Below are 17,060 nucleotides of genomic sequence, written 5' to 3' on the forward strand. Positions count from 1 at the left end.
AGAATATTATTGCAGACAAAAAAGGTGTAATTGACATAAAATAGCACTAGCATGGCATTAGCCTTCAAGTAGTGTTTACAGATTCTATACAGCTACCTTTCTGCGGCCTTGGGCTCCCTCATCACTAGTTCTAATTGGCAGAAGTAATGAAAAGTCAGAATGATTTGTGTCATTTGTGATTTGTCTACTAACTTTACCAATCTAACAAAAACTATGTTGTCTGTAATGCTGTTCATAGCCATCATGTTAGTGAAGGCAGAACTGTGGTGGGTTAAACTTAAGTATTAGTTTGAATGGAAGAAAAGGTGATAACAAAACACAAGAACTACATTAGCACTTCTTCCTGGTCATATACGAACTTGTTTCAAACTGTGACGGGCTAAACTTCAGCATTTTTTCGTACCGAAGAAGTGTTGACAATGATTAACAAGAGCTATGATAGTGCTGCCTACAGATAATATGTGAACTAGTTTCAAACGGTTGATGATCTTTCTCTTGTTTAAAATATATTAAGTTCATGGAATTTGTAGGGACATTGTAAAAAAATATCAAAGTCTTTGATTTGCATAGAGATGTTACAAAATGGTGTTTGGTGTACAGTTTTATGAGTGTAGTACGTAGTGATTTCCGTGGTGGTGGTTAGGTTTGGACCTAATACTAAGCTTAAATAGCTGCAAGTGAAATGAACATCTACACTATTGACAACCATAACTGTCACGCACTTATACAGTTCTTTTGGAATACTTCCCAACTTCGGAGGTGTTGGTTGGGTCATGACTTGACAGTACAGCTAAATTTAACTGCACATTCTGCTCAATATATGTGTCCCACATAATTATATTTCATTATGCCACTACATACCTGCCTACAGTTAAATCAAGATCTCATGCAATTGTCTAATTGGTTCTGTCAAACATTAGTCTACATTGTCCATTCACTTCTGCTATCCCATACTTGTGTGTGTGTTTTAATTTTTTGTAATAATACTTTTGGACTTCCAGTGATGTTTTACCAAATGTATCAGTGAATACAATAAAGAAAGATATTTCCATGTCAGGTGTAGGTATTAAAACTTTTGAATATCTTTGTGAACTTGAAAACTAAATACTTAAAATTCATCAGAAGAAGTTGTAACAAATAAAAATTTTGGATGTTTTGGTAAAATGGTAGGAGCCACTAATATGTTCATGAAATGTCCAACTTATACAAGGTCAATAGTTTCACATTAAAGGCCAATACAGTTAGTAAAATGACTCATCATGGTTTGGAAAGTTATTTGTCGCCATTTAAATTTTCTTGCTATTCACATTTTTTTAAAGCCTTTTGAAAAGTTTAAAAGCATTTTCACTGTACTGGCAACTATCAATATGCTCCTGTGTGGATGAGTCTGAATTCACAGTCATATGCATAAGGGAAAATGTTGCTATTTAAAATCTATGATTGCACTTATTTTAATTTTTTGCCTTTGTAATATCAGGGTTTAATGTTAAGGTCTCAGTGTAGTTTAGGTTGCAATGGTGCAGATACTGGTGCTAGTGCAATTTACTTGGAGTTAAATTTATTCTTAGGTCTACAGTTGACAGACTGAAAACATTGTGCAGACCATTGCATTAATTGCACTGTTATTTTAATTTACCAATTGTTTCTACCAGATACTTAATTTCTGGAAGTACAACAATAGAATTAATTGTTGATGTGGTAGTTTTTTTCAGACAAGTTACTGAAAGAACGTTTGGAGATTGATACTCTGCAGGATGTTGGTACGCTAAAGAACAGAAGTTTCTACACAAAGTTCATAAAAGTGAAGACAAAACTCTAGTAAGTAACAAGTATCTTTTGAAAAATTGCCTTGGGAGAACATTGCTTGATGGATTTGCTGTATGCTGAAATGGCAAAAACTAACACACACAATACTGAAGAAAGTCCTTCCATAGCTAACACAATGTTGTATAAGAGAAACACCTACCAGTCCCTAAACTCGAAACATTCTCTGTGACTGATGTGCACATTAATCTTCAGATATGTGTAGTTGTGTCGAAACCCGTCGTGTCTCTCCTCATGTGAGAGTACTGATGTGTCAGTACTCTGGTAAGAGGTCGTGACTCAGGCACGGCAAATTGCTGATGCAAGCATAACATCTACATTGATAAGCTTAAGGGTCTAAGTTTGTTTAGGTTGGCCCTTCTAGTACACTAGAATCCAGAATGAACAGATTCATTATACTATCTATTTTGGTATAATAATTGTACTTATTTATCTTTGCTGCCAGTATTCAATCATTATAATAACATTTTTGGAATTTTATGATGATGATCTCTATTTCTTTGAGTAGTTGAGTGCAGGAAAGCATTCCTACTTTGATCCATAGCTGATAAGATCTGACTGTAATGAGTAGCTACAAAATTTTTCAAATTAAGAGTTCAATCAAATAAAAGTGCTAAAGTTCATTCAGGTCATCCATTCGAATTTTGTGGAACATGAACTAAGTGCTGGAGGTGACTCTGTGACTCTCGCGCGAAAGCGCGCGCCCACACACACACACACACACACACACACACACACACACACACACACACACACACACACACACAGAGTTCGTGGAGTTTTCCAATGATAATGAAAACTTGTAGGGAGGTAATTGTCACTCACTTGGTACATGAAAGGACATGTCAGATAATGACAAGTGTGTATTAACTGCTGAGATTACGGGCTTATTGTGCAGCCCAATAAAACCATTTCTGAAGTGCATGTCACCTCAAATTTCAGATGCTGAAAGTAGCCATACTTGCCTGCCTTTTTTGTCAATAAGGTATTAAAAATTGTTTGACAGTACTCAGTTTTTGTATTTCGTCATATCTGGAACATCCTTTTGTAGCCAGTGTGTTTTGTATATTATTTCATAGTAATATTTTTGTTGCACAGCTGTAGGGTACCAATTGTTGAACTATATGGGGAAAAACCACAAATTAGTTACAAACTAAGGCATGCACACAATTTATTCAACATGTAAATGTTACTACAGATATTTGGATTTAGATTATAACATGTTTGATATGCCTGCCAACGAATAGCAAAATTCTGCACAACCCACTGAAGTGTTGGAACCCCGATATTGTTGATGTCCTCCTGAATGGTTGTTTTTAGCTTGGGAATAGTTTTGGGGTTGTTTCTGTACACCTTGTCTTTAATATAGTCCCACAAAAAGGAACTGCAAGTGTTCAGATCCGGAAAAATCTGGCAGCCAATCGAGGCCCATGCCAGTGTTCTCTGGGTACCCCAGAGCCAGAATGCAATCCCCAAGAATGTGATCTCCAAAGTGCTCTTTCAGGACATCAAACACTCTTTTGCTTCAATGGGGTCCAGCTCCGTCTTGAATGACCACATCCTCTCGAAATCAGGGTATCTTTGGATAACGGGGATGAAATCATCTTCCAAAACCTTCACGTACTGTTTGGTAGTCACCGTGCTATCAAGGAATATGAAACTGATTATTCCATGACTGGACATCGCACTCCACACAGTCACCAGTTGAAGGTGGAGAGATTGCTCCATCACAAAATGTGGATTCTCCGTCCCCCAAATGCATCAACTTTGCTTGTTGATGAACCCATCTGAATGAAAGTGGGCTTCATCACTAAACCAAACCGTATTCACATAAAAGTCCTGTCTGTCAGTTCTGTGAACAGTAGTGTTGGTGAAACACAGGACTTCAACAGTAATTTGTCGTAGTGTCTCCCAGTTGATTCTCACTTGTTGTGCAGCTCATCTGATCGATTTCCTGGAGCTGGTTTGAAACACTGTTTGTGTCTTCTCGATGTTTTCTGGTGTTTTCACCCTTTTTGGACGACTGACCGACATTGCCAACACTGTCATCACAAACACTACCCATTCTTTCAGATTTGTGAATCAAATTCGTGATTGTTAGCACATGGAACCAGTTGTCTTGAGCTTGAACTTGGTTGCAAACTACCTTGAGTTGCAGTTGGGCTGTTATTGCTCACATAGTAGGCCTTCACAGGTGCTATACGCTTAGGCTGTACCATGACATTTCCACATGCAAATGGCTGACAACAACAAGGTACATGTGCATGCACATACTAATTCCCATCATGCCTCGTGGCCAACCATGCAGTTTGAAGTCCTAACATGAATCATTCAGATGTTATGAAGGTTTTATTTCATATAGTTCAATAATTGTCATGCTGTATTTTTTTTTACATTGTAAATCTTTTATGGCTGTTATTTGTTTTGTATGTTTTGCAGCTATAAACAGAGAAAATTCAACTTGTTTCGTGAGGAAAGTGAAGGGTATGCCAAGCTAATAACGGAATTAAATCAGGAAGTATCTGGAAACGTCACCCCAAAGAATATCCTCGAAGTTATCAAATCTTTAATAGGTAAACAAATTCAACAATTTCTAACAAGTGTTGTTTTATACCTCAACCAAGCAAAGAGTGTGTCTGGTGATGGAAGTCCGCCCTGTACTATGTTGTAGCTTAGACATAAGGAAGTAACTATTTGTGTGCACTAAAACTTTTTTATAATTCATATTACTCTCCAGTCTGGAGGGACTATGGAGGATACACTGCATTTTATGTAGCTTCAGATATACTACTTTATTCTTTTAGGCACATTCTTTACTTGATTGAGTTATGCAGTCTGTTTATTGATGGCTAGACAGATACAGAAAATGTACTTTACTCTTTCAATAATATAAAATTTTACTCGGTGGAGAAGAGTGAAATCTGAAAATTACCAATTTTAATACTGTTCCTAAAAAATCTTATTGTTGAGGTTCAAACTGAAAATTACAAATCTTAATACTGTTCCTAAAAAGTCTTATTGTTGAAGTTCAAAGAGCAGAGGCTATGCCTCTCTAAGTTGATCTTTGGCTCTCTGGTCAGTGTAGCAGTATCCTGTCAGGGGCAGGGTTGTCTACTAACCTTGCTGTTAACTTCTGCATACCTTTCCACCATGACCAACACTAAACTAGCAGAATGCTGAATGCTGCTCAGTGCTATATGCTCAATATCAGTGGCTACTTCACAACTTGTGCCATCTGGATTCTTTTCCACAATACTGGCTTCTCTGAATTACATAGATAGGACTTCTCCTTATAACATATACTTCGTTTCCCTAATCCTTCTGGCCCATACCGTCTTCCCTCCTCTCCCATGACCCTCACTTTACTCATGTTGCTCTCACACCCTCCTGCCTAGCCTCCACCTGTCACAATTCCATCACCCCATCCCAACACATTCTCCACAGCGTTGTTTGCTGCTTACAATACTCCTTCAGCCAGAATGAGCCCAGCCATGCCATATTCCTATCTCGTATGCTTGCCGCCTCCCCCTCCCAAAACCAACCTTCATCAAACACACCCTGTCATTCCTCCATCTTCTTTCTCTCCGTGTCTAGTCACCCTGCTGTGCTGGCGCAATGTAATCATCATGGAACAGATGTAGGTTTGTATGCATATTCCATTGGCTCTGGAGAAGAATTTGTATGAAAACTAACAACAGTTCTCAGCTTTGTCTATGTGCCTGTCGATGATGCAAATGCTTCAACTGTACGAGGATAGTTGGCTTTACAGGCATGCTCTTTGCACTTTGTGCTCAGGGTGGCTTTTGTTGCACCCACTGCTCACCAATGGTGATGTCTGTGCTGAGAGATAACATTGCGGAATATATGAACACTTATCCTCCGATTTTTCAAAAACTTTTAGCTGAAAAATGTTGATTTATTTTTGCACATGTTATAGTGTGATATTGTCAGCCTATAAAGAACTGAATTTCTTTTAATTACCCGCCATACTTACCTTGCTGCATCAATTTAAGTAAAACAATGCATGTGATTTTAAAGAGTTTACACAGGTAGAAATCCATTCTGTAAACTTCATGTGCGGTTGATACTGAAATTTCATTTAATATTGTGGACATGATTGGGTTTTATATCCAGTGGACGGTCGCGCGACACATCCAGTTCTGCCTATGCGGACTTGCCGGGTGCTAGGAAATAATTACCATCCAATTTTAAGAAAACTAGTAGGTGAAAAAAAATTATATTTGCTCGTCTCATATATTCACTCTATAAACGAGTGAATCTCTTTTCATTGTATGCCATAGTTATTGTGCTGCATGAAATTAAGTAAAACAGTGCTCTAAATTTTAAAGATTTTGCAGAGATTAAAACACATTGCATAAACTTTGCTTGTGGTGGATTTTAGCTCATACATTGCAGTGAATGAAATGTAGATAAGATAGTGAAATTTTATTTAAAATGTATTGCTGAATGATATCTCGTTTCATTCTCAAGTTACTGGGTGTCGTATCTGACGGCTACCCTCAGGGGTCTCACCGCTCTTTGATGAGTATGCTTGGCAACCACGGGGCCCTAGCCCTCGCAGCACCGCTTCTCTTTCTGTACTGCTTGTCTTTTCCCCTGTCCTTTTCCCCTCTCTTGGGGAGATGTATCGTGCCTCCATGGGCTCTTGAAGCTCATTTGCATTGGTTTGCTTGTAGGAATATTCTCTCTTGCACCGCCCTTTCCCTGTACTACTTTTTTCCTCTTTTGCTCTTTCCCTGTTCAGCTCTTTCCCTGTTCAGCTCCTTCCCTGTTCAGCTCCTTCCCTGTTCAGCTCTTTCCCTGCTCAGCTCTTTCCCTGTTCAGCTCTTTCCCTGTTCAGCTCTTTCCCTGTTCAGCTCTTTCCCTGTTCAGCTCTTTCCCTGTTCAGCTCTTTCCCTGTTTCGCTCTTTCCTCTTTCCTTGTTCCTTCCTTTCTTTCCTTGTTCTGCTCTCATTTTCCTCCACTGCGGTGGTTGAGGCCATTCTTTTTTTCCTACTTTCCTTCTTAGCTTTTCTTCTTCTCCCTGTGTGTGCCTGACTGCCACCCAGATGTTTGACATGTAGCAGGGGACTGAGTAGCGGGTGATTCTCAGTCCCAGCTTGGCATGTAGGGCCCACACGTACCCCCTGGTACAGGCCACGCCCAGGGAGGGGTGATTGGTAGAGATGTTACCTTTCTCCTCTGCCAATTGGTCCCTCCGCCTGTCGTTCGGGAGGTGTGAGCTAAGGTGAGGACAATCACCTAAGGCGAGGGCTCCCCTTTGGAGGGCCCCTGGCTAGAAGGAGTGCACCATCGGAGACGCTGGCAATCGTGGGGGACTTCTTCCCAATGACTGACTTTCCTACTCTTTCTCCAAGTGTTCCCTGTAAAAGAAAGTGGAATGAGGCTCCTGCCTCAATGTCTCTCCCTGTTGTGCCTCGATATCTAGTAGTCTCACATTTAGACGAAAACCAGACTTCTGCTACTGTTAACCCCTTTGTTATACAGAAAGGCGTGGATGGCGTCGCTGGCCCTGTGAAGTCAAGCACTTGTCTTCACAATGGTACTCAGCTTTTGGAAATTGATAGAGCTCTCCAGGCCCAGAAACTACTCATCACCCAAATCCTCCACGAATATCCTATAAAAGTGGAAGCTCACAGGACACTTAACTCGTCCCACGGTGTTATCTACACCCGGCTGTTGGATGGTTTGACGGAGGACGAAATAACTAATTATCTATCAGATCAGTGCATTACTGCTGTTCATCGAGTTATGAAGAAGGAAACTGCCGATTTGGTGCCCACTCGCACATGGTTCCCGACTTTCGATTGGTTAACGCTTCCTACCAAGTCTTCTTTGTGCACCCTTACATTCCCAATTTGTTGTGGTGTAATAAATGCCACCAGTTCAATCATAGCAGCACGTCATGTAAAAACACAGCAAAATGTGTCACTTGTAGCAGGGATGCACATGAGGGTGCCTGTCCACCTCCTTCCCGTCGCTGCGTTAATTGTCATGGAGAACATGGTGCTTCTTGTCCCATCTATCAAGACGAGTGGGCTGTTCAGGAGATAAGAATGAAGGAGAAGGTTCCATTTTCTGTTGCCCGGAAACTGTTGGCGAGCAGTAAAGGCAATGGCCCTTCGTCTGGAAGCGACAGCACCATTTTAGCCTATCCCCGTCCCACGAAAAACATGGCTACACAAACTTGTGACTTACAGTTCAGTTTGATGGTGCAAAAGTCGCCTTGCCATCCAGCTGACCATCCGTCTCCTGAGCTGTAGATTCTGCTACCCGTTCTTTGCCCTCACCGGCGAAGATGGTAGCAATGCAGCCAGTGAACCGTCAAGGATTGTTCCCAAGAAGATTTCTTGCGTACCTTGAGTTCGCAGCCGTCTGGCTCTTCTGCCGACTGCTAAAAGCCAAAACAATCATCCAAAGGCAAACAGTCCTCCCCCTCTTCGACTCGTCGGCCCTCTTCGACTCGTCGGTACTTTTCAACAGATCGACACTGGGGTAGCTCTGTTGATCCTGCTTAGTTGATGGATGAAGATCCTCCACATGTAGATTCCAGTGACCATCCTCCCTCGACGGCCTGCTCTAAGCGGCCGTCCAGGTGAGTGTTTCTTCTTCATTCTCCGGTGTTCCTAAATTTTATTGCCATTATACAATGGAACATCCGTGGCCTTTGGTCTAATAGGGCAGACCTCCAACTGCTCCGGCGATCGCAATGTCCGCTTGTAGTCTGTCTCCCAGAAACCAAGCTACGTCCTCAAGACCATTTTGCTCTTTCCCATTTTACTCCGCTACAGATGGACCTTCCCCTTATGGCAGGCATTCCTGCTCATGGTGGGGTCACGCTGCTTTTACAGGATGACGTTTGTCATTGTCCTATCCCTTGCACACCCACCTGCAAGCAGTTGCTGCCAGTGTTTTCCTTCCCGAATTTACCTTTTCCCTCTGCACCATGTATATCTTTTCGTCTTCTGCTGTCACTAGGGTGGACCTGATGCAGCTTGTTGCTCAGCTTCCTCCACCCTTTCTGCATCTCGGTGACACCAATGGCCATCATCCTCTTTGGGGCTCGCCTGCTGCCTCCCCGAGAGGTTCTCTTTTCGCAGATCATCTTAATCTTGTGTGCTTTAACACTGGTGAAGCCACGTTTACCTCTGGTTCCTTGTACACTTATTCCCTCTTAGACCTCTCGATCTGCTCGGCCCAGCTCGCTCAACGTCTCAAATGGTGTGCTCTTTCCGATACTTACTCGAGTGACCACTTCCCTTGTCTGACTCGCCTGTACACTTCGTGTCTTTCGCCATCATCCTATGTTAACGAACTGCGTCCTCTACAAACAACTATGTGTGCAGTGCCGTTGCGGTATTAAGGAAAGCAAGAAAGTATCCTGGGTTTCCTTCACCAGCTCGTTCAATAGATTTAATCTGTCCTCTCTTGTTTGGGGTGGCCTATGCCGGCTTTTCGGGACTACCGCCCACTCCCCTATTCCTGGTCTGACTGTGGTGGGAAACATCATAGTTGTCCCTGTCGATGTTTCCAATGTTTTCGGCCAGTACTTTGCGGAGGTTTCAAGCTCCACTCACTACCATCCTGCCTTCCTTAAACAGGCGGAGGAGACTCGTGCAATCTCTTTTCTCTCTTTGAATCGAGAATGCTTCAATACTCCTTTCACTATGAGGGAGTTCGAGTGTGCTCTCTCCTCATCCAGGTCTTCTGCTCTTGGGCCTGATACAATCCACGTCCTCATGCTGCAGAATCTTCCTCCTGCGGGAAAACGCTTTCTCCTCAATACCTACAACCATATTTGATCTGATGGTGTATTTCCCATGCTTTGGTGTGAAGCTACTATTGTTTCCCTACCTAAGCCTGGTAAGGATATATCTCTTCCTTCAGCTATCATTCAATTTCCCTTACCAGCAGCATTTTTAAGGTGATGGAACGCATGTTCAATGGTTGATTAGTGTGGTGGCTGGAGTCACATCATCTTCTCACTAATGTTCAGTGTGGGTTCCGAAAGCACCACTAGCAGTTGATCGTCTTATCACCCCGACGACATTCATCATGAATAATTTTCTGCAGAAGCGACAAACAGTGGCCATTTTCTTTGATTTGGGGAAAGCCTATGATACCTCTTGGTGGACGTACTATGCACACACAGGGCCTTCGCAGTCGTCTTCCCAGTTTCATCTGGGAATTTTTAACAGACCCAGTTTTCTGGGAACGTGTGGGTTCCACTTTATCCCACACCTTTTCACAGGAGAACAGGGGGCCACAGGACTCTGTACTGAGTGTTGTCCTCTTCGCCTTAGTCGTCAACCCAATTATGGACTGCCTTCAGGCTGGCGTTTCCGGCTCACTTTTCATTGACGACTTTGCTATTTATTGCAGCTCCCAGCAGACGTGTCTCCTCCAATGCTGTCGTAAGCATTGCCTGGACCGTCTCTATTCTTGGAGTGTCACAAATGGTTTCCGCTTTTCTGCAACCAAATCCGTGTGCGTCAACTTCTGGCGGTGCATGGCATTTCTTCTACTGTCCTTGCAACTGGGCCAAAATGCTCTCCCATTTGGATGCAACAAAGTTCTTAGGGATTACATGTGATAGGAAACTCGGTTGGTCTTCTCACGTGTCCTACCCAGCTGCACGTTGCCTCAATGTCCTTTGTGTATTGTGTGGTACCTCTTGGGGAGCTGACCGAACTGTCCTCCTCCACCTCTATCGATCTCCTGTCCTCTCAAAGTTGGATTATGGATGCATTGTCTACTCCTCTTTTAATGCGATTCTGTCTGTTTTAATTATTCGAGAGTTGACCGTCTGGTTTTAAACTTTCTTTGCTTTTTGCATTTAATTTGATTGGGAAACCGTTGAGATTGAACTTGACATATACATGGATGGACATGAGAAATGAAACGCTGCAATACATTTTTCATGTGTGATTATTACTGTACATATAAAATCTTGTGTTGCAGATTAATAAAAATTAATTTCTTTGAATATTCCAAAATAATGATTCAAGTTTACTTTTATTCAAGTACTAGATCTGTTTGTGCAAGAATGAAAATATTATTGTCCATCGAACTTAGCAAACATTTTCACGTTGCAGTGGATTTTTGTTTAACTGGATACACCCCGATTAGCTTTGAAGCATAAGACTGTCTTAACTATATGAAAATGTTTTCATTTGTATATTGCTAAGTTCTAATGAAAATAATCCACTTTTAAATGCACTTTACGATATGTTCAGAATTTATCACTTTTTTGAATGAAAATTTACAAAAGGTGCAGCTTGTATCCACCTGTGAATGCACGAGATAAAATCTACTATCTCTTTTTATTCTGCCTCTGGAATGCTGCGAAAAGAAACACTTTATTATTTTTCTTGACCTCTACCTGTACCCTTTTTAGGATGTGGTTGTTAGTGCGATCGTATATCTAAATCTGCCGCTGCTGCAGTCTGCTCACTCGCGACGCAGCCCCGCACCACCAGTGGTATCCAATAAAATGTCGAAATTTCTTAAATAAAATGGGTGATGTCCAATGTGAATTTAGCAGTAAACAGATTTTACTAGATAAATATATTTTAACAGAAACAATTAAAATTTTTACACACTTTTTACAATCCCAGCTACAAATGGCGTCAGTCATCGACTTATGACAAATGAAGACTACCTAAGAGCCTAATACAATGTCACGGGTTCCTCTCCCATTTAGTCTATGCACAAGACAAGCGATCCTATTACAATATATTACCTATTTATGTCTTAACTAATTCTTGTACAGTCTTTGTCATTTTTAATTACATATCATTTCTTCTGTGGCGGTTTTCACATCCTCCGCCACAGATAGTATTTCACACTCTTCGAATAATCATTTATAATAGCAAAATTCATAATTATCTTTTTCCTCACAAAATTAAGTGTCCTTTTAAAATTCAATTAACAGAAATACATATAAATTATTTGTTACAGTGAGCATTATACATTTAAATGTTCTTTTAACTTTCACTTTGGATGCGTGCTGCCCAAGAACTTTACACTCCGCACGGCCGTCTGTCATATGCTGTCTAAGTGCAGTACACCATTTGGGGATCCGTCTTGCCACTGGTGCCTTGTTGAGTGTCTCTAGGCAGAAGCTGGTAAACTACCACTGTCATACCGGCGCGACATCCTACTCAGTAGGTATGCGTGTCGGCTTTCTTCCATGCCAGCTACCCAACCTTGACCCTTTTTTTTATGACATTCTTGACTGACAATAAGAGATGTACGTTTCTTCTCTGCGGCCTCCCGGCATACACTTTCATCACCTGTTTCAGCAGCTACAGTTCGCACTACCTGCCACTTTTCGAATGGCGGAGAACTTTTCACCACCTTGGCTTCAGACACAGGTTTGTGTTTGTTTTGACCTCAGCCCGTTCCCGAAGCATTCGACTCCAAAGCTGACACATAGCTGCAAATTTCTCAAACTTTGCTCACAACTTGCCGATAGCATATTTTTGTACACTGATGATTCCATGTCCGCCCACAGTGTTGGCTGTGCTTTTGTCGTCGGGGCTGATAAGCTTCTCGACCAGTGCACAGTCTTTACAGCAGAGCTTTTTGCCCTCTATCAGGCTGTCCACTACGTCCGGAGGCACCAGTTCACTCGCTGTGTGATCTGTTCTGACTCCCTCAGTGCCCTTCAGTGTCTGAATGATCCTGATCCAGTCCACCCCATTGTTCGATGGATCCAGGACTGTCTCCATTTGTACCCAGATGGGGGAGCCCAAGTGATGTTGGTTCTTGGCCATGTTGGTGTGCCCGAAAAAGACACTGCTGATGCTGCAGCCAAGGCCGCTGTCCACTTCGGTCGGCGAGCCTCTTACTCTGTTCCCTCGCAAGATATTTGTACTTTTCTCTATCGGCATATCACGTCACTTTGGCATGACCATTGGTGCTCCCTTCTTGGGAACAAACTCTGAGAGGTGAAACTTCTCCCAACAGCCTGGTTGACTTCCTCCCGGCTGTCTCGCTGTGAGGAAGTAATGTTAGCTTGGTTGCGAGTAGGGCACTGCCGCTTTAGTCACCACCACTTGTTGAGTGGCGACCCTGCACCCAGCTGTCCTTTCTGTAGCCAGTCTCTAACAGTCAGACATTTCCTGATCCTCTGCCCTTATTTTAGCCACTTACATCTCAGGGTCGGGCTGCCGTCCACTTTGCTGGACATTTTAGCGGATGACGTGTGAGCTGTGGCTCGCGTTCTAAGTTTTTTAAAAAGCTGTAATATGACAAAAGAGATTTGATTTCTACCTGGTGACTCCGGTGTCTTGTCGACGTCTTTTTGGTACTCTTCCGTAACGTCTTTACGTTTTAGATTTGTTTTTTCTTCCTTTCTGTATTGGACCTTACAACAGTCTTTTACCCTATGGTTCTATACGGAGTGCTTATGACCTTAGATGTTTTGCACCCTAAATCCCCACCCCCCCCCCCCCACCCCAAAAATGATAATAATAATAATAATCATCTGACAGATGGTTACAGATGATGCGGTCATTCACATCATTGTGCATCACAATACATTTGGTAATAACAATTGTCATATACCATAAACCATTCACGATATTGAAATGAGGTTTTTTGTAGATGATAGATCGCATCGAGGTACATAAGTTGTATGATAAATATTCAAAACATTTTTATTCACTGTGACATGAAAGTAATTTGCTCACAGCAGTGAGAGGTTGGCAGCTCAGGACACATGCAGGTGTCCGTAGCACTGTACAAATATCTAAGTGTCCACAGCACCTGGGGAAATGGTGTAGCAGGATGGGTATTCATGCTCACAGCAGTGAAAGGGTTCAACAATGAGTATGCCTGTACAACATCGGGCCACTGTTACATCATAATGCCTCAGAAATCTGGATATTGAACAATTTGACCAGCTAACCAAATGGACACCCACAGTGAGGCTCGTTTCAAGCCCTGTCAGGTGCTCATAATGCTTCCTCACACAATTATACGGCATCTCTGTGTGCTTCACATTCATCCCGCAACATCTGACAGTGTTTGTGCCCCTTGTTTACGCTGCCAGGCCTGATAACAACACTAAACAGAAACAACAGTAATGTTCTCTGGTAGCTGGTGTACCTGTCTCAGAGAACTGCAATACTAATCGTTTACATAGGAGCCAACGGTATGTAAATATACAAGGTTGCATTGACCTCTTGACAGCATCTTCTAAGTGCTTCACTTTTTTTTATTTTTTTGTCAAGCAGTACATTTGATTTCACAATTAAACTTGTGCAGCAATAAGCTCACCTCATTAAGGTAAATTGTAGCAAATTGTTGTTGTTGTTGTGGTCTTCAGTCCTGAGACTGGTTTAATGCAGCTCTCCATGCTACTCTATCCTGTGCAAGCTTCTTCATCTCTCAGTATTTACTGCACCCTACATCCTTCTGAATCTCCTTAGTGTATTCATCTCTTGGTCTCCCTCTACGATTTTTACCCTCCACGGTGCCCTCCAATACTAAATTTGTGATCCCTTGATGCCTCATAAAATGCCCTACCAACCGGTCCCTTCTTCTTGTCAAGTTGAGAGCCTCTAATTAATCTTCATATGCCATTTTTCTGTGATTGTCATACTTCACATGAAGCATTTAAAGCTCTTTCTTGCAGCCAAAACTGTTTTTACTCAGCAGCTGCATAGTTATATTTGTGCTTATTAAGCACTCCACTCTTAAAGATGATGCTTTAATCTTTATCCCAATTATTTAACTTGTACTTGGGGGATCTCTGTTTTACTTGTCACTAAGTGTGTAAATCTTTTACAGGTTGCTTCAACTTGGATCCAAATCGTGTGCTGGATATTATTTTAGAAAGTTTTGAATGTCGTCCAGAGCTACACGAGTTCTTCGTGCCACTATTGCAGTCATATATGTGCGACCCCAAAATTCTTTGTGAAGTGCTTGGCTTTAAATTTTGTTTCTACCAAAATAGCAGTGAGGAAACAACACCCAACTCTCTGCATTTGGTCACAGCTTTGATGCTACAGCATGGAATTATTGCATTGGATGACATCTACTGCTGGGTTTGTATTATGTGATCCTTACACAAATATTTTCTTACTTTTACAAGTAACTGGAAGATTAATTGATAGCTGTAAATAGTTTTTGTATTGAAGTAGTGGCATATTTACAATTTTGTTTTTGGGAACTATGTCTTTCATATTACAATAGCTCATTTTGAAAATTAATTTTATCGACCAATAATAATCTAATTTCCGGAATTATAAAAGTAAAGTGTGTCTCTGGTTTACATTTTTATAGATAAAATACTAATGACTTTCAAAAACGATTTATTGAAGTTACGAATCACATCATGAAATCAATTTCATAATGTTATGAAGTTGAATAATTTCAGTAAAAGATAACTCGGTTGCTAAGAGAATTTTCTGCACTAATTATGTTAATTTACTTTAAAGAACGTATAAATGTCTGCTACTTTAATACACATAAATAGAGCAAGTGACTAAACAATTTTCTAGAAATTTAAAGTACAAAAGAAAGACAGTGGTGTCTTGATTTTGCCATCTCTCTAATCGCAGTTTGGACATCAGTCTTTTCTCCGTGATGAATTGTCATGGCAAGCCCATTCAGACAAGCCTTGCCAGTTGTATTGCTTAGGTCCGTCTTGATTCTCGTAAAGGAACTGTGCTCATTTGCTGCCATTGTCACTAGTAGAGCTGCCAAGAGATGTAGAAATCGAAATCCATTAGAATAGATCTGACAGTTGCAGATAAAAAAAAATTCATTGTGTTTTGAGGCAATTGCTCCAGTGGATTCATATGTTGATGAAAAGAGTTTCAACTCAGCCATCACCTTTGTTAAATCGGCGACTAATGACTCTGAAGCATAAAATGAATGGAGTTTCGTAACTCCATTAGTTATACATATGTCTTCACTTTCCCGTGGTAAAAGATAATTGACGCTGTTGAAATGTTCGTAATGTTAAGAATTAATCGTGCAGTTAATCAATGAAGGCATCCAGAAAAGGTATGAACACGTAATGCTCAACACCATCAATTTTAGCCTGATTTGCATGATGTGCTTGCTTAGTACAAATGTGTGGTTGCTCAATTTCAACTCCATTGGCCAAAACTAATTCCTCTGCTTCTAAGAAAAACTGACTGAAAATATCCTCAACATTTTCTCTCATTGCCAGCAGTTCCCATTTTAGATCCGTGACAGTGTTGATTAACTCTGCAGAATCAATATTTTGGTGCTGAAGTTTATAGCAGATGGATTCACTCAGCACAAACAGTTCAGAAAGTATAAACAAGCAAATCTCCCTTGGTGATGGCTGCTAACAGAATCATGGCATCATGGGATGCAATCTTCTTGTCAGATTCTTGAACCTTCCCTGAGCTGAAACAATACGGCCATATACTTCCTGAAGCATTGTGTGCCGCAGAGACACGCAGTCCATCTAGTGAGAGTGGTACATTTCGAAGTACTGACTCGAACATTGGTAATGATTCAAGGGTATCGTGTAGTATCTGGCTACACTTTGGTGGCCGAAAGAGATTACGTACCATTTTCAGCATTCTTAGTGAATTTCTGATAAGTGGAACATTGCCTGTTTTAGCGACTACCAAATTGAAATTATGAGCTGCACAATGAGAATATTCAGCTACAGGGTGGTCCTGTTGCATGAATGCCTAAGTCCCAAGAGTTTTTCCCGACATAGATGGAGCACCATTATAGCCTTGTCCTTGTAAAAATAACACATCAAAACCAAATTTTATCAAGTTTCAATCGTAGATCCAGCTAATCCTTTGCTAGCCACATCAAACACTGGAACAAATTGCAGGAAATCTTGATGAATCTTGAGACCTGATAAAACATAATAGATCTGAGAAAATATAATACAGAATATTTAATAACAGAAAAATAATAAAATAGAGAGTTGCTCTATTCCAGCAACATCAGTAGTTTCATCGGCAAGAAACGTGAATATGCACTGAACAATCCTTTCCGGGAGTTGATTGTTGATGCAAGATGATCTGATTTTGGGTTGGGTCACTAATGTACTTGTCACATCTACCAGTTCCTATTAAACGTGTTCGTGGATTTTCATCACCTTTTGAATGATGTTCTAGGTTAATGACATGAAAGTTATGTGCATATCAACTTGTTTGTCAACTTTAACAGGCATAAAATCCCCATGTCCCCTTAATGCAATATCCTGC

At 41.2% G+C, this 17,060-nt stretch overlaps 1 protein-coding gene across 3 annotated transcripts in view; it reads left to right on the top strand.

Moving 5' to 3' along the window:
* The window catches only part of LOC126281938 (THO complex subunit 2), a 292,749-nt gene that overhangs the window by 50,253 nt on the left and 225,436 nt on the right, over positions 1-17,060 (top strand). For all 3 annotated transcript variants that reach the window (XM_049981284.1, XM_049981285.1, XM_049981286.1), the window contains exons 5-7: positions 1,703-1,818; positions 4,264-4,397; positions 14,644-14,900. In XM_049981284.1, coding sequence (XP_049837241.1) covers positions 1,703-1,818; positions 4,264-4,397; positions 14,644-14,900 — 507 coding nt within the window. The remainder of the gene's footprint in view (positions 1-1,702; positions 1,819-4,263; positions 4,398-14,643; positions 14,901-17,060) is intronic.

The sequence above is a fragment of the Schistocerca gregaria genome, chromosome 7 (assembly GCF_023897955.1).
Source record: "Schistocerca gregaria isolate iqSchGreg1 chromosome 7, iqSchGreg1.2, whole genome shotgun sequence".
Lineage (NCBI taxonomy): Eukaryota > Metazoa > Arthropoda > Insecta > Orthoptera > Acrididae > Schistocerca > Schistocerca gregaria.